Raw genomic sequence first — 26,381 nt, 5'->3', positions numbered from 1 at the left:
AAATTACTAATTGGAGCTCTATGAATAAGTAGCATGTTCTTCAGATAAAGGGGACCTGGTAAATGTACTTAGATTTGCAGAACACATTTGATAATGTTCCACAATAAATGTCACTGCTGAAAATAAGAGATCATAGTGTAGGGGTACTTTATTGGCATTGATAAAAGATTAGCTGTAGCAGTGCTGGTTCGTCAATTCCTTAACATTTATTTCAAATGACTTAGATGTAGGAACCAAACATATAGTTGCTAAATTGGGTGCCTCAAAGATAGGTAAGAACATAAGTTGTAAAAAGGACATCAGGAGGCTACAAGGCACATCAATAGGTTAAGCAAATAGCCAATGACCTGGCAAGTTGAGTACATGACAGGAAATTGTGAAGTAATCCATTTCTGAGGAAGAATTTTTAGAAATTATATAGATCATGGAGGTCCTGGGTCTCAGTGTCCGAGTATGGATCACCGATGATTACGATTTAGGTCCAGAGTATTAAAAAAACTCAAAATATTATCATTTATTCCAAAGAGAACTGAATACAAAACAAAGAAACTTATGATTCAGGTTTACAGGGCTTTGAGGAGACCATATCTTGACTACGGCCGAAGGAAGGAACTAAATGCATTGGAATCGCTTCAGAGAACATTTACCAGACTAATATCTGGAATGTGAATATTAAGTTATGAGGAAAGGGGAGATAGCTAGGCTTGTATCCACTGGTTAAAATTCACAACACCAGGTTATAGTCCAACAGGTTTAATTGGAAGCAAATTAGCTTTCAGAGCATCGCTCCTTCATCAGGTGACTATCACCTGATGAAGGAGGGATGCTCCGAAAGCTAGCGTGCTTCCAATTAAACCTGTTGGACTATAACCTGGTGTTGTGTGATTTTTAACTTTGTACACCTAGTCCAACACCAGCATCTCCAAATCATGTATCCACTGGAGTTGAGAAGGACAGAGAGTTAGAAGGGCAAAACATAACTTGATTGAAACACACAAATTCCTGAAGAGTCTGGAAAGGTGGACGTAGAAAAGATAGTTCTTATGGAAGAACCTGGAATTCAGAGTCACTTTAAAATTAAGGGATCATCTATTTAAGGCTGAACAGAAATATTTTCTCACAGATGGTCAAGAGCCTTTGGGACTCCGTTCTTAAGGCAAAGATAAATAGGTTCTTGATAAGCAGGGGTGGACAGGGTTGAAATGTCATTGAAATTTTTTAATATATTTCAAAAATGTACTTTGAGAGTGGTGGGAATGTCAAGTTAAATCAGCTATTATCTTATTGAACGGCTGAGCAGGTTCAAGGAGTCAAATGGCCTACCTTTATGACAGTTACCATTATTAGAACAGTACAAATAAAAAAAAATGCTCAAGATCAGAACGATGTCAGTGCAGATAGAGTTGTGGAACTGGAGTTTGTTAAAGCAGCAGTTATGCCCATGGCAATTTTTTTTTTAAAAAGTGAAAATTTTAAAACGGAAATATTGCTTGACTAAGAACCAACATAAAGACTTTAAGACCCTGATGCAATTTTGCAATGATATTCTCACTAGGCATAAATAGCAAAGGGGAGGAGTTATAATTCAGAGGGAGAAACAAGTGGCTTTTGTCATACAGTGGTGGTATCTCTACCTCTCAGATAGGAGACCTGGGTCCAAGTCCCACATGCTCTAGAAGTGTGCAATAACATCTTTGATCGGGTTGATTTGAAAACATCTAGAAACATGTGAAGTACATTCACTAGCATTGTGTATTATTTATGGAATAGGCTTCCAATAACAGAAGATAACAACAGATCTGGCAAATATCTGAATACCCATGCATCATAGCACTGAGTCGGAATGTGTGAAAAAAAATGTCTATTAAAAAGACCAAGCCTAAAGATAACACCTGGTCTTGTTTTCTCTTGAGCAGTCTATTGTGAATCCAAACTCATGCAAGTGGTCATAAAACCACACTAATACAAAAAAAGCACAAGGTCAGTAATTGAACAGGAATTTGTGCAAGTAAGGATAGGGGTGGTAGAGCTTTGAATGAGCTCAAAACAGTGTGGAGTTAGATGGAATACCAAAGACAAGAGTAAACCTTTCAGTAAAGGTGAAGTCAGGTGATGTTTTCAAGTGAAAAATAGGCAGTGCTAATAAGGAAGTAGTATAGGTCATTCTGGTATAATGCACATTTTGTCAATTCGAATTGGCTATGACAACTGATGAATTGTGGACTCTGTTTGTATAATGTGAACTTCCTACTGAAATGGGTTTAGTGATTTTTTTTATAGCAGTTTCTATAGCGCAAGGTTGCAGAAACGCAACCGTCATGTTATGTACATAGAATGCATTGTACATGGGTATTGCCAGCTTTAAAATTATCTTAAGTGCATGGAAATTTACAGTCAGAAGTCATCCAGTCTTGCCATGACAATTGGGATACTTGCATTAAACAGCAAACTAATGAAGTATTGTACAGAGATATCAATATCTTTCTTAATTTTAGCAGCTAGAAAAACAAAGTGGAAGTATGTTATGAATCAGTAAATGCAGTCTACCTCATCTGGGATAAATGTATACAGCACCAGTTTGTCGTCAATTTTTAAAAATTGACAGCAGTTTTATTAAAAAAGCTTCAACTGCAACACAAACAATTTAAAGTAGCCTTTATTGCATGCAAGAGATGTTGCATATCTTTGGACCTGCAGAGTTAAATATCACATACAACTGTTTGCCAAACATCTTAGCAGCTGTAAAATAGTTATGCAACTGCAATAGCTGCATTAGTAAATGAGCTGAGCTCCCAAAAGACATGTTTTTCTTAAATTCATTTTTCCCAAACTTAGTAGATTTGGTAAAATTGAGTGAGATTGCATGTGCTTGACATTTTCCCTGGTGGTGTGGCTTCGGAGGTTTCGATATAGGAGTGAATCCAGTTTTGCAATGATTTGTGCTATTCCAGTTAATGGCAGGCCTCAAAGTCAACTGAATACACATTACAAAGATAAATTATTTCCCCATATACCTATAATCAAAAATCAATATAAAACATTTATATTCTAACGTAAAATCATACCAAACAGAAGGTTGTGGAGCTTTCTACATTAGAAACAGCAATTGGAAACTCGTGAAGGGGTCATACAGTTCTTCCATTTTTCATCTATTCAGGCTTATATATCCTGATTTCTTAAATACCCATGAACAAAACATATCTTAAGAATATATCCCTAAACTCTAAAACAGTAACTTTAATTAACAAAATCAAACGCAACACCACAATAAAAATTGTTCAAGAATACATGTCATCCAGAGGAACTATTGTAATAGTGGCATGTTAGCTAGCAGTTACTTTACCCAAGAAAAATACAAAGCCAAAAAAAAATGCATGTCTGGCACTGTATCAAAATGTTTGTTTTCTACAATACATTTTACTCTGCAAACAAAATAACACTCATTTTTACTTTGGGATTCTTGACAATTGCACATCATATCAGTGTGTATGCAGATTGCAAAATGTTATTCCAGGAATACTGCACAACATATACCAAGTTAAAGATGCAAACTAATTAGTAACCAGTTCCTTATTTGTCTTTGCTTTGAGCTGCCAACATATCTGCAAATTTAGAGAGATGTTCCTGTTCCTGACCAAGTGCATTCAGAAAAATACCCATGGGGCTCTTCTTCAGTCCAACCTCTTCCATCTTGTTTTCGATCTTGTTCTTTAAGTTACGAAGCCTCAGAGAAGCATGTACAAACATCACTGAAATAACATTTAAAAAAATGTTAAATTGAATGCACATTAAGTTAGTTTCTGGCTTAAATAAAAAAGCATTGTATATTAAACGCATTCAAAACATTCACGAAGTTAGTTCTAGATGGTGAAAAAAAAATCAGATTTATAATGCACTTCCCACATTGATTAATGGAATAATAAAATCCCTACAGTGTGGAAACAGATCATTCAGCCCATCAAGCACAATCTGACACTCAAAGCATCCCTCCCTGCCCCACCACACTACCCTAACACTGTAACCCTGCATTTCCCATGTCTAATCCACCTAACCTGCACATCCCTGGACACTATGGGTAATTCAGCATGGTCAATCTACCCAACTTGCATATCTTTGGACTTTGGGAGGAAGCCACAGAACCTGTTGGAAATCTACGTAGACAGGAGAACGCGCAAACTCCACACCAACAAAAGTCACTTGAGGCTCCTTTCCCTGTGAGGCAGCAGTGCTAACAACTGAACCACCATGCTGCCCCATGACAACAGTCAGAAGCTCTAAGCCTGGTTAACATTAGTTTCAACACTCCCACTGGAGCACATGATAGTAGCATGGTGGCTTAGTGGTTAGCATTGCTGTCTCAGCGCCAGAGTCAAGGGTTCGATTCCAGCATCAGATGACTGTGCAAGCTCCACACACATTCTCCCAGGGTCTGTGTGGGTTTCCTCCACGTCCTCCAGTTTCCTCCCACAGTCCAAAGATGTGGTGGATTGGCCTGCCAGATTGCCCACAGTGTTCAGGGATGGGGTAGGCTAGGTGCATTAGTCAGGAGAAAATGTAGAGTAGTAGGGATAGGGGAATGGGTCTGGGTGGGATACTCCTCGGAGGGGCAGTGTGGACTTGTTGGGCCAAAATGGCCTGTTTCCACATCGTAGGAATTCTAAGATCAGCCAACTCAATAAAAGAAGAAACAAAGGTATTCTGCTTCACAGCTTCTCAAACTGATCAGGAATCTTTTTTTTTTGCACATAAATGTCATTTGCCTGGGTTTAAATCACTTAAATTGACAGAGACATTACTTACAAAGCAATGGCAAAGTGATTCCAAACAAGAAAACCATCACTCCCCCGACAATGGAAATGAAAAAGTAACTCATCAGCAAGATGCTCAAGACAAACGTTGTTGGGTACCGACGCTTGAAATGACCAATAGCCGCTTTATTTTCCGAAGCCCACATGGAACCCATGAATATCAGTACTACCACTGCTCCTCCAAGGATGATCTCCAAGGGGCTCAGAAACCTGCCAACAAAAAATAAAATTACATAAGTAAAATAAGAAAGTCAAAGTTGGATCTTAGACTGCCTTGGGAAAAAAGGCAGGAATGTTCACCAAGAAAAGAATAAAATATTCCTTATTAGGAACATAGGAACACAAATATGCCATTCAGGCCATTGAGCCTGCTCCACCATTCTAGAGCATGGCTGATCATCGAGCTCAGTGGTAGATTCCCACATTATTTCCATAAGCCTGGATGTTATAGTGACAGCTTTTCTAGTTAATCTCTATCTTGACCTTAAATGAATAAAAACTTCCACAGCCCTCAGGAAGTAGAATTGCAATAATTCACCATCATCTGGATATTTTAGCCTCATAGCAAATATATTCTTTTGAAAACCAAACATTACTTTAAACACGGGTCATCACCTAGCTACCATCTAATCTTTTAACACATTTTTTCAATCCACCACTAGCCTCTTCCTCATACTTTCATGATTGCTTTAGCTTAGGTTGAAGATCCTCATTTGCAATTGAACTAAAATTTTTCTTGTGCTCAAAAGAAAAATCATACTATTTTCAATACTTCCAAAAATGTTTCTTTACAAGGAGATTAAATTAGCACTCTCTAATTGCATGATGCTAGATCTATAATGGCTTGTGCCCCAGCTGATCCTCAATATCTGTTCCTCCAGAAAAGTCACTCCACCGTTTTGGTACTCATTAGAATTAATCAATCAGTCTATTCTGTAATTTGATCTCAGGATTTTGTTATCTGCTACTCCTTTTTGCTTTCATTGAATTAAAACAAAGCTGTCAATCTGAATTCTCTCAGGTTCTTGTCAAAATGTCAAGTTTAAATTAACTTTAACAACTTTTTATTAAAATTTTAAATATCAAGTGATGAACTGGTTTGGACGAGTCTATTATTTAATTGGTTTCCTGCAGTCCAAAAGTAAAAATTACATAGGAACAGATTATGAGTAGAAGTAGGGAATCTGGTTCTTTCAATCTCTTTGACCATTCTGTATCAAGGTCAAGAGATTTTCCTGGCCAGTCCCCACAGTCAGAGCAAGGAGAGAAATGACAGACTTCACCCATGTCCAAACCACTTATTCTCTGCCCTCTTCATCATTCACATTTATCCCCCCATTCAAAATGAACAAATTTATACAATTACATAAAGGTCATAGTAAAGGTGATAAAGCCAGTTGTTGACTCTGGTTAAAGATATCATTGACATATGCAGCAGAGGTCACCAAATGAAGAGCAGCAACAAAAATAAAAAGTGATGCCGTATTTGTTTTTAAGTGGCCCAACCATAACCATTAAACACCCAAAAGGATTAGATTATACTTCAAAACAATATTGTACAATAATGTTAATGTGACAGGAAAATATCCTATAACTTTATAACACCATGCAGACAACATTTTGATTACCTCATTAAAATGTTTGGTACATCACACCATACACAAGGAAACAGTCTATTCATATTTTGGGGAACATTTGACACCAATACTTTTACAATTCAGATAAACTACACAACATCCAGATAACTTTTGACTGATTACATGATATTACTGAATAAAACTATTTCATACAACCTTGAGGTGCTGGTGTTGGATTGGGGTAGACAAAGTTTAAAAAAAAACACACCAGGTTTACTCGGAAGTATGTCTAAATAAACCTGTGGACCATAACCCAGTATTGTGTGAGTTTTAACTTCATACAATCTTATCCAATCTTGCATTTCACAATATTCTCACATGATAGAAAGATTAAGTGACTTGAACAAATCGGAATGACTCCATCACACAAGCCTTCATTATTAGGAAGTGGCCTTGGAGTGAGCTAGAGAGAGTGATGGAAGAGGCTGGGGCTATTTTCCCTGGAGTGTCAGAGACTGACCTTATAGCGGTTTATAAAATCATGAGGGGCATAGATAGGAGAAAGACCTTGGCTATTCACCCTCAAAAGGTTTGGTGTGGGTCGGGGAGTCCAGAACAAGATGGCACAGGTTGAGGGAAAAAGATCTAAAGGGGCAACTTTTTCATGCAGAGTGGGGAGTGTATGGATTGAGCTGCCAGAGGAAGCTGATATATTTTTTGTTTAAAAATGTTGTAATTGTATCTGGATGGGTAGATGAATATGAAGCATTTAAAAGGGGTATGGGCCAAGTGCTGACAAACAGAACTAGACTAGGTTAGGATATCTAGTCAGCATGGACCAAAGGGTTGGTTTCCACTTTAAGATGACCCAATGTATCACAACTCATAAGAGCCAAAGGTTAAAGATTGAATGGCTTTTCCATAATCAGCAAGTCTGAAGGCTCTGCTGATTGCTGCCTCTCGCCACAATACATGTTTTCAATATCCACAATGCATCACAACTTTATCACGTTAGCTCAGTACTTTAAAAGAAGCTTAAAAATAAGGCAAAGTAAGATAACAGGAAAGTGGACAATATGAAATGGATAAGACTAGAATCATGTGCAGTGTAAACCATGTTGTTACACTGATTTGTAGAATCAGAAATCATAGAAACCCTATGGTGCAGAAGCAGACCATTCGGCCCATCAAGTCCACACTGGCCCTCTGAAGAGTATCCCACCCAGAGCCCCCTTAACCCCGCCCAACCCCTGTAACTCTGCATTTCCTGTGGCTAATCTACTTAGCTTACACATCTCTGGACACTATGGGAAACTCACCTAACCTGCACATGTGGGACTGTGGCAGGAAATTAGAGCACCAGGCGAAAACCCATATAACCACAGGGAGAATATCTGCGTGAAGTCTGCATAGTCGCCCGCATGTGAAACCGAACCCAAGTCCCTGGTGGTGTGAGACAGCAGTGCTAACTACTGAGTCACCACACCTCACCTAATTCTTGCTAACTTAGGGAACCAAAAAGGGTTTTGGAGTTGAAATATAAATTGATCAGCCATGACCTTGTTGAATGATGGAGCAAGCTCGAGAGGTTGAATAAATGGGTTACTTCTGTTCTTGGTTCGCATGTTCCTATACACATTTGTCCTGGAAACTTAACCAGTAAGTTTTTTAAAAAAGTGCATTACAGACTAACAACTCTGAAGAGCACTCTGACGAGAATTTTCACTTTCCAAAAATTAGAAAATGTGCGCTATTTTGGTCACAATCCTTTTGAGTGAAAACCATTTCTAGTCATCTACAGTACTCTGTCCAGACCCTTAACAATTTAAAATATTTGATTGAACCGTCTCTTTCTTTTTAAAAACAAAGGCTCAAGTCCTGACTTCAATCATCTCATAACTGGATGACCACAATTACTACTTTGCACCTCTCAGTTCTATGTTACAGACTTCAGAATTCTTAGCCTCTGACCTCCTCTTACTGCCTCAGTATTTGTATCTTCCAGACCCTTAACAATTTAAAATATTTGATTGAACCGTCTCTTTCTTTTTAAAAACAAAGGCTCAAGTCCTGACTTCAATCATCTCATAACTGGATGACCACAATTACTAAAATCTTTGGGAGAATCATTCCTCTCAAAAGGAGTTTACATTCCTCCTCAAAGTATGACACCAATAAAATGGGTTATGAGTCAACCCTACTTTGCACCTCTCAGTTCTATGTTACAGACTTCAGAATTCTTAGCCTCTGACCTCCTCTTGCTGCCTCAGTATTTGTATCTGGTCAATGGTAACCACCAGGATTCAAATAGTAGGTGATTCAGCGATGGCAGTTCCACTGAAGGTCATGGGACAATGGTCCCATTTTCTTGCTAGAGAATTCATTGCAGCTGAAGACTGTTACAAAATGCTTCAGCCTTGTCTTTTGTGCTAATGACTCACTCATCATTGATAAAAGATGATATTTGTAGAGCTTCCTCCAGCGAGTTGCTAAATTGTCCACCAGCATTCACAACTGGATGCAGCAGGACTGCAAAGCTTGAATTTGATCTGTTGAAGGTGGAATCACTTAACCCTCTCCATCACTTGCTGCATATGCTACTTGACTCAATTGCCTGCTATTTGTCTGGTCTTGTAACTTCACCATGTTGATACCTCATTTTTAGACATGACTGCTGTTGCTCCTTGTACTTTTTAATTGAGCTGGTGTTGAATCCCTGTCTTGATGGTAATTGTACAGTAGGATATATGCTATGTCATGTGATTTTACTGGGGCATGATTCTGCTGATGGCCTACAGCATCTCTTGGATGACCAGCTCAGAGTTGCTAGATCTGTTTAAAACCTATCCTTGAGCAGAGTGATACTGTCACAACGCAATGAACAGTACCCTCCAGATTGGTAAGAGCTCAAATATGTTTTTTCCACTTGTACATTCCTTCACCACTGACCACACAAACAGTTTCATGGTTAAGTCCTTTACAACTTGACCAGCTGGATGAGTAGTGCTGTTGCTGTTGAGCCACTCTTGGTAGTGGACATTGAAGTTCCCTGCCCCAATACATTCTGCACCCTTATCACCCTCAGTACTTCCTGCAAATGGTGTTCAACATGAAGGAAAATGGATTTAAATCTGCTAAACAGAACACAAATTTCCTTGTCCACATTTGACCTGATTCCATGAGACATCATGGGGTCTGGAGTCACTGACTTTATGACACCAGCAAAACAAACCCAACAAAGTCATAGAGATGTACAGCACAGAAACAGACCGTTCAGTCCATGCTAACCAAATATCCTAACCTAACCTAGTCCCATTTACCAACACTTGGCCCATAACCATTTAAACCCTTCCTATTCACGTACCCATCCATTTGCCTTTTAAGTGTTGGAATTGTACCAGCCTCCACCACTTCCTCTGGCAGCTCATTCCATACACACATCACACTCTGAAAAAGTTGTCCCTTTTAAATTTTTCCCCTCTCACCCTAACCCTTCAGTTCTGGACTCCCCCAATCCAGGGAAAAGACCTTGTCTGTTTACCTATCCCTGCCCCCCCAATTTTATAAACCTCTACAAAGGACACTCCAGGGAAAACAGCCCCAGCCTAGTCAACCACTCCCTCTCGCTCAAATGCTCCAACTCTGGCAACATCCATGAAAGTGTTCAGAAAAGATTTACAAGTTTCACAACATCCTTCTGACAGGAGAGAGAGAGACCAGAATTGCACGCAATATTCCAAAAGTAGCCTAAACAAAGTCCCGTACGGCTACAAAATGACCTCCCAACTCCTATACTCAATGCTCTGACCAATAAAAGGAAAGCATACCAAATGCCTTCACTATCCCATCTACCTGTGCCTCCACTACCAAGTAACAACGAACCTTTCATTAAGGTCTCTTTATTCAGCAACACTCCCCAGGACCTTACTATTAAGTCCTGCCCCGATTTGCTTTTCCAAAATGCAGCACCTCACATTTATCTAAATTAAACTACATCTGCCACTCCTCCACCCGTTGGCCCAAATGATCATGATCCCATTGTATTCCGAGATAACGTTCTTCGTTGTCCACTACACCTCCAATTTTGGTGTCATCTGCAAACTTACTAAGTATACCTCCTATATTCACATCTGAATCATTTAAATAAATGACAAAAAGAAGTAGGCCCAGCATCTTTGTGGCACACCGCTGGTCACAGGCCTCCAAGTCAGAAGGCAACCTTCTGCCACCACTGTCTTAGAGAGACACCTTACTTTTAACAACAGTATCCCCCAATTCTGGTCTCTCCTATGAGTGGAAACATCCTTTCAGCATCTACCACAAAATGCCCTAAAGGATTTTCATAAAGTCCAGCTCTCATTCTTATAAACGCTAGTAGATACACAACAAAGCTTCTCTCAATCTCCTCCTCATTCCACCATTTCACCTTTGGTCACTACCAAAGAATTTTGTTTTGGTGAAAGCAAGGAGCAAGAACAAACTATTTCCAGTTTAAAAATGTAATCTGGAGGAAAGTAATAAGGAATGCATTAGCATGTCCTCTCCTTGGATGAGTTTCAACTACAATTTTATTCACTAAATCACATGTTCGAGCGCCAGAAGAGTGATCCACCCAATAATTGAATAATTAGTCACTAGACAGTGAATATTCAGCACATTGAGAATTAAAAGTTTTGCATTTGAAGGTTATGCTTTCAGCCATCTGGGTTAATTTACTCAGTCTGGTACACAGATGAATGGAAAGAAGAGTTGAGCAATAGTTCTTATATAGACGCTGATGGTATTCAACTATACCTTATCCCTCACCTCTTCATTGCCCATGCTGACAAACTGCTTGACCAATAAGTCTTGGATGTTTACAACCTTACCCAGCTAAGATTAAATACAAAGGTTTGTCAATGGGCTCCAGTTTAAACTTGCATGCATACCACTGACTATTCTCAACTCACCTCTCAAGCAAATAAAAAAAACTGAAGCTATACAAAACTCTATCATTGCAGGCTATTTTGGAAAAGTACTACAGCAGCACATTAATTGAAAATGAGGGTGGGGTGTAGAAAGGGGAACCACCACTAAGAGAGAAAACCATTTTATTTTACAAAATAAAATGAAGATTCAGTGCTTATTGCAACCATCACAAATTAGAATCAGCTGTGTTTTCACATTACCAAGGAAGTGCACGCAAATAAAAAGTTAGGGATGATTGTCAACTCACCAAGGTTTCTTAGACAGCATCCTCCAGACCCACAACCTCCAAACTGGAAGAGCAAGGGTAGTAGATGCATGGGAACAAAACCACCCTACAAATTCCCTCCAAACCACCATCCTGATTTGGAAACAAATTGCTGTTTATCCACTGTCAGTGAATTAATATCTGGAACTCCCTTCCTAACAGTACTGTGATTGTCTCTGAACCCCAAGGACTGATGAGTTTGAGAAAGTAGCCCACTACCACCTAAAAAACAATAAGGATAGACAATAAATGCTAGCCTAGCCATTGACAATGATATTCTATGTATAATATTTTTTAAAAGATTAAATAAGCCAAATTTATCGATGCAACCCGTGAGCTAGACTCAAAATTGCACCTAATCTGTCCATTTCCCAAACTTCAATGTACACTCAAATTTCCTCAAAATTCAGAACTTCTTTCCAAAACAAAAAGGCATATTGAAGAATTTATAATCAGGGAAGGATTTTACTTTGACTAAAAACCAACAGCAAATACAGAGCAGATTTCAGATGAGAAAGTTTGTAAGAACTCAAAATTACAATAATATTTACTTCCCAAAATGGAAACAGAATGTTTTACTTCCCCACATCTCCTTTGAACAATTATGGATGGAGGTGTCCACGTTTGAGTTTCAAATTGAGTTGAGTTTCGCTGGTAGAAGATTTAACGATGGGTCAAAGATCAAGGAAATGTGGGCATATCATTGTTATCTGCAAACTCAGATAACACAATCATTCACACAACATGGAACAGAGCTCTGGGAACAAATACCAAGAAAAGCCTAGTGCACTAATTATCACCATGTCCCCTCAGGCCATTGTTGTCAGTATATGGCATTCAAATACAGCACATTTTCTTAAACAAGTGATTTAGTACTTCCAGTAAGTTGGCTTTTCTTCCCTCCAGTAATGAGTACAATCTAATTTTTAAAATGTTAAATTTTACTGAGTTATTTTCAATTTCTGGTGATATCCTGGCAAACAGTTTTTTCAAACACCATATAACCAAGTAGTTATTGTAGGGACAAGAAACACAAACTAATCCTTTGAAATGCCCATTCCACTCCTCCCATTGGTGGAAAATTATCTATTGATAGTTATCTAAACACCAGCACCTGCCATTCCACAGCACTGAATTCATTATCTATCTCTGGCAAACTAATTCACTGGAAACAATGAATGCCTGTGTGTCTGATCTGTTGCAGTCTTGCCATTGTCTTTATTATTCATAATATTAATTTAGAAATGTCAGCTTCAATTTTCCAGGATTATAACACTATTAGATAACATGTTAATGATCCATTTTTGGCTAGCTTACAGACATTTCTTAGAAAAGACAGGTTATTTGCATAGTAAAGCAGATAAAATTTTAAAGACCAGATCAACTACACAGGAAGTTCAAATTATTGAAGGAAACAGCATAAAGGGTGTGAGGGATGTCCACTGACCCTTGACAATTTCTGGTAATTCATGGAATAGACCAATATCAAGCTATAAGAAGCATTCACAGAGTGAAGTTTCATAATCTTCCTTAAGCAGAAAGATTAATTATCAGAGGCTGATATCAGGACAGCAACTCATCTTGGATACTAATGCTCAGCACCCAATAGTCAATTCTGAAGTTGTTACTGGAGTTAAATCCAGTGGAGAATACAACAGATAGCCACACTGAGAAGACCATACCTTTATGCCTAAGTATTTTTGATCGAAATGGTAAAGGATTGCTTTAAAACCAAGGATTGTAGGAGGGATTGCTTCATTTTCAGTAACTTGATTCTCGAACCTTATTGTATGTTGTATTACACTGCTGTTTTAATTCAAGCAGAGCAGGAGGTTATATGTAGATGGATCAGCACTGAAGGCATGTATAAAGTGTGATTCAGCCAGTGACAGGTTGCAGATTGGTCACAATGCTAAAACCAGTCAAGAATACCAAAGGCAACATCCATTTTATTGACTCTTGGGTAACTAAGCAGCTTGTGGGCATGAACAATACTGACAGAAGCCTTCATATCCACTTCCTTCACCATCGATAGCAGCAGCAAGTACTGTCTACATGACGGCCTGCAGAAATTTGCCAAAGATCCTGAGACAGCACCTTCCAATCCCACAACCATTCCCATACAGAAGCGCAAGGGTAGCAGATACATGGGAACACCACCAAATATTCCTCTCCAAGCCACTTACCATCCTGATTTGGAAACATAGTGCTGTTCCTTCACTGTCACTGGGTCAAAATCCTGGAATTCCTTCCCTAAACCTACAGGACATGGAAACTACACAAATATCCCAATGCTAAAGGACAGAGGAGCCCAGCATATCATGCAAAGGGAAGGATGACAAAGTTGCCATAATCTTCAGTACTGGTATTGCAGACATGTGCTCCAGAACATGCTGTACCCACACCAGCTTATTCCAAGTACAATTACAAGTACAATTAGCTATCTACCCAACAAGGTAGGACCTGTATACAAAGTAGGATAACATCAAACCCAGCCACTTACTGCCCCATTAGTTTACTCTTAATTATTAATAAAGTGATGGAAGGTATCAACAGTGCTTTCAATAAACATTTGCTTAGCAATACCTTGCTCACAGACACTCAGAGTACCACGAGGACCACTCAACTTTTGACCTCATTACAAACATGGAAAAAAGAGAGAGATTCCAGAGGGAAGGCAAGAGTGACAGCCTTTGACATCAAGACCACATTTAATTGAATGTGGCACCAAACAGCCCTAGCAAAACTGGAGTCAATGGGAGTCAGGGGAAATCTCCCTGTTGGTTGGAGTTAGGTCTGCTGCAAATTAGGATGGTTGCGGTTGTTGGAAAATCAGTCATTTTAGCTCCAGAGCATCTCTGCAAGAACTTCTCAGAGTAGTTATTTTTAAAAACAACTCTTATAAAAGATGCTACAACACATCTCTGGGGTAGGAGGGACTTGAGCCTAGGTCTTCAGGTTCAGGGGTAGGCTCTTAGCCATCCAGTTCCTCATGGTAGTGCCCTAGGTTCAACCACCTTCAGCCGTTTCATCAATGGCCTACCCTACATTACAAAAGGTCAGAAGTATGAATGTTCACTGATGGTTATACAATGTTCAGCATCATTTATGCCTCCTCATACTTAAGTAGTCTATGTCCAAAAGCAGCAAGACCTGGAGAATATCCAAGCTTATTCTGACATGTAATAGTGACAGCATAAATGCCAGGCAATGACCATCTCCAACAAGATAGCATCCAACCATTGCCCTGGATATCCCATTGCCTAATCCCAACCATCAATATTCTGAAGATTACCATTAATCAAAGTCTGAACTGGTGAAAGCATATAAACGCTGACTATATGAACAGGATAAAAGCTAGGAAGTGAGTAACTGACCTCCTGACTCCCCAAAAGGTTGTCCATCATCAGGCATTCCTGAAGAAGGGCTTATGCCTGAAAAGTCGATTCTCCTGCTCCTTGGATGCTGCCTGACCTGCTGCGCTTTTCCAGCAACACATTTTTCAGCCATCATCTACTAGGCACATGTCAGAAGTGTGATAGAATATGCCTCACTTGCTTGGATGAGTGCAGTGCAACAGCACCCAGGACAAAGCAGCTCATTTGATTATTCATAAAATAATTTGGTGCCAAAGTATATTTTTGAAATTAAAAAAAATCATCTACAAATGTTCACTTCCTCCACCAACAATGCTCCGTAGTAGCAGCGTGTACCAAAAGACGCAGTACAGAAATTAACCAAGTCTTCTGAGACAAATATGCATTCTCCCAAATCCAAATCAGGTCTCTTCTGAACTGCTCCTATCTATAGATTTTCTAAACTAAAGAAAATCCTTAATTATTTTGAAATGTAAACAAGCTAACAACCTTCAAATGTTCATCCTACCTATTGTAATCAATAAACACCTTAGTCCTTCAACACTCCAGGGTGTTGCTGTCACCCATTTGGTCAGGTACAAGATTAGGTCAGTTCTTAAAGGTCAATCTGACCCAGACCTTTTTTAAACTCTTCAAAAACTACCATTAGCATTTGATATCCAAATACTAAAAGTACACAATAAAATCATATCTCTCACCAGACTATTGATATTGCACTGAGCAATGCAAGCGCTCAGGTCCAGCCTGACCATGAGTCAACAATATCTTGGCTACTCTGTTAATTGAGTTTTGGCAAATGTTATAGAGTCAGACTCATGTAGCATAGAAACAGGTCCTTTGGCCCACCACATCTAAACCAAACTATACTAATCTCATTTACTTGCACTTGATCCATTGTCTACTATACCTTGGCATCTTAAGTGTTCCTCCAGATGCTTCTTAAATGTTGAGTGTACCTGGCTCCACCACCCTCTCAGGCAGCATATTCCATACTTCCACCACCTTCTGGGTGAAAACATTTTTTCCTCAGATTTTCCCTAAACCACTACTTCTCACCTTAAACTTGTGAACTCAGAGCTTAGTCACATCTGCCACCGGGCAACAATTCTCACAATCTACCCTTTATTTGCCTGTAAACTTTGTGTACTTCAATTGAATCCCATCTCAATCTCCTCTGATCCAAGGAAAAGCAAACAGAGCCCACCCAGCTTCTCATTACTCAGACTTTTCATCCCAGGCAACATCCTGTTGAATCTCCTCTACACTCTTGCAACCAAAACTGCACGAAGTATTCCATCTATGGCCTGATCAATGTTTTATAATGTTGAAACAAGACTTCCTTCTTATGTTCTCACCCTGGCTAATGAAAGTAAGCGTCCATTATGTCTTCTGCACCATTGTGTGTTGACACATTCAGGGATCTATGGATATGTACACCAAGATCCCTTTGTTTGTCAGTACTATCTCTGGACCTACCATTCATTGAGTATATCCTTCCTTCATTAGGCCTCCCAAACTTTGTCACCTCATACTTACCAGGATTAAATTCCAACACATCTCATCCACATCCGCCCTTTAACTCCAACCCTCAACACAACAAGGGCAGAAGTCCATAGCTCTCATCTTCCACCCACCAGCCTCTATATACATTGCATCATCCTCTGCCACTTCCACCACTAGGGATATATTTCCCTCCCCACCCCTATCAGAGTTTCAGAGAGACCATTCCTCGTCAGATCCACCGCTGCCCCAGCCAGCCCCCTCTCCTGGCACCATCCCCTGCCACCACAAGAAGTGCAAAACCTGCACCCACACCTCCCCACTCATCTCTGTCCAAGGCCTCAAAAGAATCCTTCTACGTAAAACAGAAATTTACCTGTACCTCCACAAATGTCATCTACTATATCCGTTGCACCCAATGTGGTCTCCTCTACATCAGGGAGGCAGAACGCCAACTTGTGGATTGTTTCAGAGAATATCTTTGGGACACGTGCACCAACTAACCACACCGCCCTATGGCGGAACAGTTCAACGACATGCAGGTCCTGGGCCTCTTCCATTGTCAAACCCTAACCACTCAACACCTGGAGGAAGGACGGCTCATCTTCCGCTTTGGGACCCTGCAAACACACGGGATTAATGGTGATTTCACCAGTTTCCTATTTCCCCTGCCTCACCTTAGCCCAATCCCAAACCTCCAACTCAGCACCCCTCTTGACTTGTCCATCATCTTTCCCATCTATCCACTCCACCCTCCTCTCCAACCTATCACCTTTATCTACCTGATGCATTCTCAGCTACTTTCCCCTCCAGCCCCACCCCCCCCCCTACCATTTGTCAGTCCCCCACAAGCCTCATTCCTGATGAAGGGCTTTTACCCAAAACATTGCTTCTCCTGCTCCTTGGATGTAGCCTGACCTTCTGTGCTTTTCCAGCACCACAACTCTGATCTCCAGCAGCAGCAGCTGCAGTCCTCAATTTCTCCTAGTTAAATTCCATCTGCCATTGCTCTACCCAATTTACCAGCTGATCGATATCAGACTTCAGCTTGAGTCAATCCTTCACACAATCAACACCAATTTTTGTCATCTGCAAACTTACTAAATTATACCTTTTACATTTACATCTAAGTTATTAATATACATAACAAACAGTAAGGGTTGTAGCACCAATCCCTGTGTTATACTGCTGGTCACAGGTTTCCAGACAAAACAACCCTCACCATCACGCTTTTCTTTCTATTTGGAGGAGAAAGTGAGGACTGCAGATGCTGGAGATCAGAGCTGAAAATGTGATGCTGGAAAAGCGCAACAGGTCAGGCAGCATCCAAGGAACAGGAGAATCGACGTTTCGGGCATAAGCCCTTCTTCAGGAATTCCTGAAGGGCTTATGCCCGAAACGTCGATTCTCCTGTTCCTTGGATGCTGCCTGACCTGCTGCGCTTTTCCAGCAACACATTTTCAGCTTTCTATTTGGAGGCCAATTTTGGATATAGGTTGCTATCTTGCCTTCGATCCCATGAACCTTCTAATGTGCGATCTTATCAAAGACCTTCCTGAAGTCTATGCAAACCACATTAACTGCACTACCTTTATCAATATATTTAAGTCATCTTTCCAAAAAAAACAATTAAAATTAATCAAATAGACATTCACAAATCCATGATGACTATCCTCAATCAATTCTTGCTTCAAAGTATAGATTAACCATATCCCTTTTCTTCCCAATAATTGTCCTACCACTGACATTAGATTAATTGTCAGTAATTGAAATACCAAAGTTTGTTCTCCAGCTACTGTAGCACTGTATACTGCAGAAGTCATTAAGCGAGAGTGTGTTTCAAATATTGATAGTAAAACGCATCTGTTTTACCATAGAAAGTGAATTGAATCAATTCATTGTTTGTACATCATTTTAGTGAATTGCTAAAAATGCCCATGGCCCTTCTGTGGGACTTGTTTGACTCAATGGAACTGAATTTAAAAAAAAGATAAAATTTCAATACTTCAATGTGCTGAATTAACTATTCTCACCGAATTTAGTTTGGAACAACATACAATGACAATTAGTTCAATGAGCCTTATTTTAAATGACTGAAAACTCCAACTCCAATTACTAACTTGCAACGTCTGCTACATAAGTCAACATTCCATTTAAAATTTTTATATATCAACTTTTCTATCCTAGAGAAAAAAAAATGACTGTTTCCTCAAGAACGTGATACTGAACGATGGTCAGTGCCTTCACAAAGGGGAAAAAAATTGAACGTTTAATCAAAAACGTTATAGAACACCACTTCTGCCTTAAGAAATTGGTTTGATGCCAGGATCTAGAAATCAATAAAACATGGAATACAGCATACTCTAACAGCAAAATCTGAAGTAATCTCAGGTAATACAGCGTCTTGGTTCAAAATTAACAAGCCACACCATGCCAGTTATTTCTGATTTTTTTTTTAAAATTGGGCCTAATTATTATGGCACTTGAACCTGAGTAGCTTGCTGGGAAATTTCAGGGGACAGTTTGCTCTGGGTCTGGAATCACATTTAAACTGTGGGAGAATGGATTCCCTAAAAAGGACATTAATGATCTAGGTGGGTTTTTAATCATAATTCAACACACAGTTGCCATTAGACTTCTGGTTTCAAAAGATTTTTTCTTAAAAAAAAAAGATTTTTAGTGAAGTCTAAATTTCACCATCTGCAATGGTTGGATTTGAACCCATGCCCACATTAGGGACACTCTATTGTTAGTCTTGTGACATTACCACCACCTCTCCTGATTACATGAAATCATCTTTCAAGTGGTCACTGAATCATTTCAAGGAAGAATGCTTTCAGATTCTTGAAGTGAAGATACAGAATCTGCTAATACATTTTATAAACTCACATGCATCACTACAAAAGCACTCTGGAACAGATGATAAGTTCTACACTGTTAGCAGTAAGTTGTTTTAAAATATAGCTTTAACATCCTAAAACAAAGACACAGGGAAATTCTAAAACAAAATATGTCAGCAAGCCAAGAAATTAGGTTCAACAAATACACACCCCAGTCCATCTTATGAGAGGAGGGGGAATAAATACAAAAAAGATTAATCACTGGAGAAAGTATGCTAAGGGAGTAATGGGGCTAAAAACCAACAAGTCCCTTGGACTCAATGGGATGCATCCTAGGATATTAAAAGAAGCAGCTTCAGAGATTGAGGATGCATGGATAGTAATCTGCCCAAGAATTCTTAGATTTGGAAAAGTCTCAGAGGGTTGGACAACTATTACCATCAACGGAAGAGCTTTGTTTTAAAAAAAAAGTCAGGAATCAAAAATAGGTGACTTTAGGCCAGTTGGTTTAATGTACGTTATTGAGAAAGCATTAGAGGCTACTATAAAAGGATACAATGGCACAGCATTTAGAAATACATATGAAGAAGCAGAGTCAACATGGTTTCGTGAAGGAGAAACAATGCCTGACAAATTTAATAGTTATCGAGTCAGAATTATACAGCACAGAAACAGACCCTTCAGTTCAACTCGTTCATGCCAACCAGATATCCTAAACTGATCTAGTCCCACTTGCCAGCATTTGGCCTTTATCCCTTTCAACCCTTCATATCCACGTACTATCCAAATGTCTTTTAAAATGATGTAATTATACCTGCCTCCGCCACTTCCTCTGGAAGCTTGTTCCATACACGCATCACCCTCTGCATGAGAAAGTTGCCTCTGAGTAACTAGCAGGATAGGTAAAGGGGAACGGTGGATGTAACATATTTGGATTTTCAGAAAGCTTTCAATAAAATACTGTTCAGCTACTTAATAAAGATAAGAACCAGTTATATTGGAGGTAGTATATTAGCACAGATAGGGGATTAGCTAAATAATAGAAGACAGAAAATGGTTAGAGGTGGACATTTTCAGGATGGCCATCTGTAACTTGAAGTGCCACAGATCAGTGCTGGGCAACAATTATTTACAATATATGTTACTTACTTGGATAAGAAAAGTGAGTGAATGCATTACAGCTAAGTTTTCAAATGACAAAAACAAGTGGGAAGGCAAGTAGTAAAACATGACAGAATCCATGGAAGGATATAGCCATGTTAAGGGAAGAAAAACAAATTCTGTCAGCATCAGATCATTGTTTTTAAAATAAGACAATATAGTGATGCATATTAGATTTTTCTAAAATACTGACAAGATTACTAGCTATGAAGTGCCTTACTATGCAGGTGTCATGTGCATGAATCTGAAATCATTCTTCCTTGAAATGAAGGTGGTCACTTGAAAGATAATTGCGTGCAATTTGGGAAGGCTGTGACAGGTGAATATAAAATGTAAAAGTGTAAGATTATGCATTTTGCAGGAAGAATGAAGAAACTGAATACAGAGAGTCTCCGATTTACGAACATCCAACATACAAACACAATCCCATACAAGAGTGTAATTCTAAAGATCCGACATACAAACTTTTTCTGTACTTATGAATGGCTATTTTATATTGCCCTGCATGGTATTCCAACGTGCACAAATTGAATGGATACAAGAATGGAACGTGTTCGAACCAGTGGACGGAGTATACTCGTTAAGTGGAGAAGAACAGCAGAGAGTTGTACCAAAGAGACAGATTTCAGAGTCCTTGTGCATAAATTTCAAAAGGCTAGCACCCAAAATCAGCATGTAACAGGGAAGACAAATGTAATGTTGGCCTGTATTTCAAAAGGAGCAGAGATTAAAAAGTAGTAAGTCTTCCAAAAACATTAATGCACTGGTCAGACTACAGCTGGAATATTGAGAACAGTTTTTTTAAATCCAAAATCTAATCTAATTTACCGAAGGAAACATACACTGGAGACAATCCAGAGAAAATATACTGGACTGACACCAGTAATGGAGGGGCTGCCTTGTGAGGAAAGGCTGAGTAGCTTGGGTCGGCACTCAGTTTAGAAGAAAGAAAGTGATTTTATTAGAGTCAGACATACAGGTCGGAAATAGACTCTTCGGTCCAACTAACCCATGCACAATAGATATTCTAAATTAATTTAGTCCCATTTGCCAGCACTTGGCTCATATCCCTCTAAACCATTCCTATTCATATACACAACCAGGTGCTTTTTAAATATTGTAAGTGTACCAACCTCCACCACTTCATCTGGCAGTTCGTTACATACATGCATCACCCTCTGCATGAAAGGTTGCCCCCTAGGTCCCCTTTAAACCTTCACCCCCCCCCACTAAATATATGCCCTCTGGTTTTCAACTCCCCTACAGAAGAAAAAAACCTTGGCTATTCACCCTAGCCATTCCCCTCATGATTTTATAAATTTCTAGAAGGTTACCCCTCAGCCTCCGATGTTCCAGGGAAAACAGTCCCAGCCTGTACAAGCTCTCCCTCTGACCCTGCAAATATCCTTGTAAATGTATTCTGAACCCTTTCAAGTTTCACAACAACGTCCCTATAGCCAGGAGACCAGAATTGAATGCAGTGTTCCAAAAGTGGTTAGGCCACATTGAAACATTTAGGTTTCTCAGGGGACATTTAGATTCTTACAGGAACCGAACAGGTTAGAATTGGAGGTGTTGTTGCCCCCCTTCTGGGAGAATAGAGGACCAGAGAGCATAATCTGAAAATAAAGGGGCCTACCTTTTAAAACAGATAAAGAGACATTTCTCTCTGAGGATAGTGAATTTGTAGCATTCTTTAAAAAAAAGAGGAGGTCTGTAGAGTTAGGATCATTAAATTATATTCAAGGCTGAGATAGATATTTAATCTGTAAGGAAATTGAACACGATGGAGAAAAGGCAGGAAAGTGAAGCCTACAGCTCTCAGATCAAACAACGATCTCATTTGACTCTGCTCTGCCAGTCAATGGGCTGCTTTTGCTCCTGCACTTTACAGTCTCTCGTATAAGTGCACTCTAGGTTCTCAAACGGGTCAAAGAGGTAGCTATTTACGAGTATCTCTAGGAGGACAGTAAGATAGAGAAAGATGTAGGGAAGGTATTCCATAGTTCAGGGCCTAGGCAATTGAAGGTACAACCACCAATGGCACAATGATTAAAATCAGGGATGTTCAAGAAGTCAGGATTAGAGTAGGGTAGATATATAGCTTGGAAAGAAGCCAGAGGAGGTTAGAGAGACAGGGAATGGTAAGACTATGGAGAGATTTAAAAACAAGAATGAGCACTTTTAAAAAAAAAACCATGCTTGATCAGAAACCAATGTAGGTCAGCAAGCACAAGTGGAGCTGGATTTCATGGTTCAGTTTTAAAACAATTGCTGGATTAATGAATTGACTGAAAGGTATCAAATTACAATTATTGTAAAATCAATAGGCTAAATTAAGTTCTGAAGAATTTTAAAAAGAGCAGAAATAAAGGGCAAAAATATTCTTACAGTAGATTGGAGGAAATAGGATTAAATCCTAACTTGCCAGTATTTGCATTAAAATATTGTCCTATGATACAGAACCACATAGAAATTCAGAAAACATTACAAAAAGTGTTACACTTTTCTCTTAATATGTTCAGTCAAAGCAATTTGGCCATTTCCCATGCATGTATAAATTGATCCAGTTTCCAGGGCTTAGTAATCTGGCCAGAGATAGGTCACCTGAATTTAAGATCCTCATAGAATCAATTCACAGTCATACAGCACAGAAATAGACCCTTTGGGCCAATCAGTCCATGTCAAACACAATCCCAAACTAAACTAGCCCCACCTGCCTGCTCCTAGCCCATGCCCCTCCAGACATTTCCTATTCATGTATCCATCCAAATGCTTTTTAAACGTTGTAGCCATTCGTTTACTAGCAAACAGAAACTGAGCATTCCTCGGCCGTGAAGTTACCCCTACTGAACAGTCCCTTGTATCTGGATATTAAAACTTGCTGATGCAAGCATTATAAAATTGCCGTTTAAGCCATTACAACATTTACACAAATGCAGGCGTGTCGATGCCTTCAGAAAAAATACTTTGATAGGCTAATTTAAGCAAATGGGTGCACATTAATATACACCATCCTATTACGCAGCTGTTCCAATACACGACAAGTTTGAAACAATGAGAACGCTGCAGGCCCAGGTAGAAACGAGCTCCTTTACCCGATCACTACAAAGATGCAGATAGCCATGACCAAGTAGTTACTCTGGTAATAGAGCAGGTTGCTGATCACTCGGTTGTTCCATTTTGTTAAATCTCGAAAATCCGGCTGGGCGAAACGGGCTGAACCCAAAATGAAATCATCCCAAGGTCTTAAGGGAGCGAACTGCACTTCCATCGTAGCAGCTACCGCACTGAGAGCTCAACAGCAGCGGCGCTTAAAGAGGCGTCACTGACTCCACCCGAGCGTCGGGGAATGAGCCACAGCCTCATTCGGACATATATCGATGATTCAAGACACCAGAGGGTTATCCACTGGCTCCAGTGCGGGGAGCTCGTGGATAGTTCTGAATGATCCTGTGTAATCCACAGACTGCAGCTTTATTCTGGGCCCATGATATAAATGTATAAACATTAAACTCTGACCTAATAGTATGTCTGCATTTTCTAATTACTAATAAGGAGACACTAAGTTCAAAAACCGTTCAATAAGTCTCTCCCGACTACTTCCCCCCTCCCCAGGCATGATTAATATGGAGCATAAATGGATGAAAATTATAAATCTAACTATTTTCATTATAACTATACATGTGTACTCTGGTGGTTCTAAAACTGGAGTCTATACTCCTGGAGGTCTAACATGTTACAGGAGCCTATAATATAACATAAGTCATTGCAAGCGAGGTTGGCCTTACAGGTTCACGAAGAGCGCTCTAGGCAAGACAACATGCAGCAATTTACTATGAGGCAGGAACAGAGTGGCTTTGGTGACTCGCGTGGGAGGGCCATGTAAGGAGAGGTGCTGAATTTGGGTTTGAATTATTGTTGCCGCATGTTCTGTAGTACAGTGAAAGTGTTGTTTTGCATGTTATACACACAGATCATACCATACAAACTGCATTAGGGTAGCAAAACTGAGTGCCGAATACAGTGTTATAGCTGCAGGGAGAGACATCAAAATCAACATTTGAGAAGTCCGTTCATAGGTCTGGTAACAATAGGGAAGAAGCTGTTCTTGAATCTGTTCAAGTGTTGTTGGGGTGGGCGGGAGTTCCAGGATTTTAACACAGTAACAGTTGAAAAAATGACAAAATAGTTGCGTGGCTCGGAGGGGAACCTGCAGATGGTTGTATTCTCATGCATTGATGCCCATGTCCTAGATGGAAAAATTATGGCTTTGAAGTTATGTTGTAGATGGTACACAGTGCTGCCAATGTACAGTGATGAGGAAGGCAGTGAATGTTGAAGGTGTTGGATGGGAAGCCAGTCAAGCACACTGCTTTGTCCTAGATGGTGTAGCTGCTTGAGTGTTGTTGGAGTTCTACTTGTCCAGGTGTTAAGATAATATGAGTTGATGTTATTCGTCATCACATCAGATCCCAGACTGAAATCTGGCTTAATAGATCATATAGGTACTATGGTTTCTTTATTTAACAAATTTCTTTACTTCACTGAAATATAAGCCTAGAATGCTGCAAATTTGGTTTTAACAATAAAATAGTTGTTTATTATGCAAAAGAAATGAAAATGAAACAGAATAATTCAAGCTATTTACATATAATTTGAAAGATTTCAAAACACGTGGAGAAATAAAATCCTATTTACTGTATTCCCAACACCATCACTTTATAGGACTCGAATGCCAGGGAGAGTTCCCTTCTTTATCACATCTATAGGTTTGATTTAACTTTTCAATTCCTGGACTTGAGAGTTTGATGGCCATTTTCTTGATTAGTCATACAACTGAAATTAATGTTTCTTAGCATCAAATAATCCATTCAAGTTTCTAAGCAAAAACTTCTCGTGTGGAATTTTCAAACTTAAACTCTTACACTGAAGCAACCTATTAACTGTGTGAACTCCTTTTTCCAGTAGAAACTGTTCTTACATCTAAACTCAGTTATGTCCTCTGCAAATTGAAATCAAGTTCTTACCAATAAATGATTTTTTCCCCTTCAGCAAAATAAATAAATTTCTGATCCTTCTAAACTGAAATTAATGAACTAATACTTCTCCATGTTTACACTCTTCAATCATAAAACTCTCACAACAAACAAATTCCCATTATCACTCCACAAACTGCTCTCCCATACATACTGGTTTAAAACTAATCTCCAGAAAAACTGGCAAAGTTTTTCATTCATTCATAGATAAGGGCATTGCTGGCTGGGCCAGCATTTACTGCCCACCCCTAATCACCCTTCAGAAGGTCGTTGTAAGCTGCCTTCTTGAATTTCTGAAGTCCATTTATTTTCAGCAAAATCACAATGCCATTAGAGGCAGAATTCCAGGACTTGACACAGCATTAATGAAGGAAGTAGGTTTCCAAGTCATGGTGAGTGGCTTGGAGGAGAATCTTTGGTGTTGGCAATCCCATTTATTTGCAGCCCTTGTCCTTCTAAATGGTAGTGGTTGATGGTTTTGAGGATGCTGAGTTTAATCACTAAACTCTTCATACACATAGACCAAAGCCCACATGCGATAAGTACAGGTTCACCCTAAAATAACTGATATAAATACGTATAGAAGTCTTACCATACATCACACAAGCAAGTGGAAAGTATTCCATCATATTCTTATTTTGCTCTATAAATCGTGACAAGTCTTGGGAAGTTAGGAGGTGAATTACTCTCAGCAGAATTCCTGCCTCTAACCAGCTATTGGATCCACAGTATTTATATGTTTAGTTCAGTCCAGTTTCTGGTCAGTTATAATCCCCAGGATTTAGATAGTAGGGGATTCAGTGTTGGTAATGAATGCCAAAGGTGATGGTTAGATTCTGTCTTGTT

At 39.4% G+C, this 26,381-nt stretch overlaps 1 protein-coding gene across 1 annotated transcript; it reads right to left on the bottom strand.

Moving 5' to 3' along the window:
* Window positions 1–2,638: 2,638 nt before the first annotated feature.
* On the bottom strand, window positions 2,639–23,988 carry LOC122559077 (PRA1 family protein 3-like). Its single transcript, XM_043708323.1, has 3 exons — window positions 23,595–23,988; window positions 4,801–5,018; window positions 2,639–3,749 (listed from the first exon to the last, which is right to left on the bottom strand). The coding sequence occupies exons 1-3, from the start codon at window positions 23,768–23,770 to the stop codon at window positions 3,571–3,573; spliced, it is 573 nt and encodes a 190-aa protein (XP_043564258.1). The 5' UTR covers window positions 23,771–23,988; the 3' UTR covers window positions 2,639–3,570.
* Window positions 23,989–26,381: the final 2,393 nt, after the last annotated feature.

The sequence above is a fragment of the Chiloscyllium plagiosum genome, chromosome 18, assembly GCF_004010195.1.
Source record: "Chiloscyllium plagiosum isolate BGI_BamShark_2017 chromosome 18, ASM401019v2, whole genome shotgun sequence".
In the NCBI taxonomy this organism is placed as follows: domain Eukaryota; kingdom Metazoa; phylum Chordata; class Chondrichthyes; order Orectolobiformes; family Hemiscylliidae; genus Chiloscyllium; species Chiloscyllium plagiosum.
This window is presented reverse-complemented; position numbering and strand designations above follow the sequence as displayed.

Bases quoted from the DNA above. Each gene is read 5' to 3' on its own strand.
- LOC122559077 (XM_043708323.1), bottom strand. From the start codon at position 23,770: ATGGAAGTGCAGTTCGCTCCCTTAAGACCTTGGGATGATTTCATTTTG. The intron at 5,019-23,594 runs GTAAAGGAGCTC...TTTTGTTGGCAG, and splicing joins TGCATCTTTGTAGTGATCGG to GTTTCTGAGCCCCTTGGAGA. The intron at 3,750-4,800 runs GTAAGTAATGTC...ATGTTATTTCAG, and splicing joins AATCACTTTGCCATTGCTTT to TGATGTTTGTACATGCTTCT.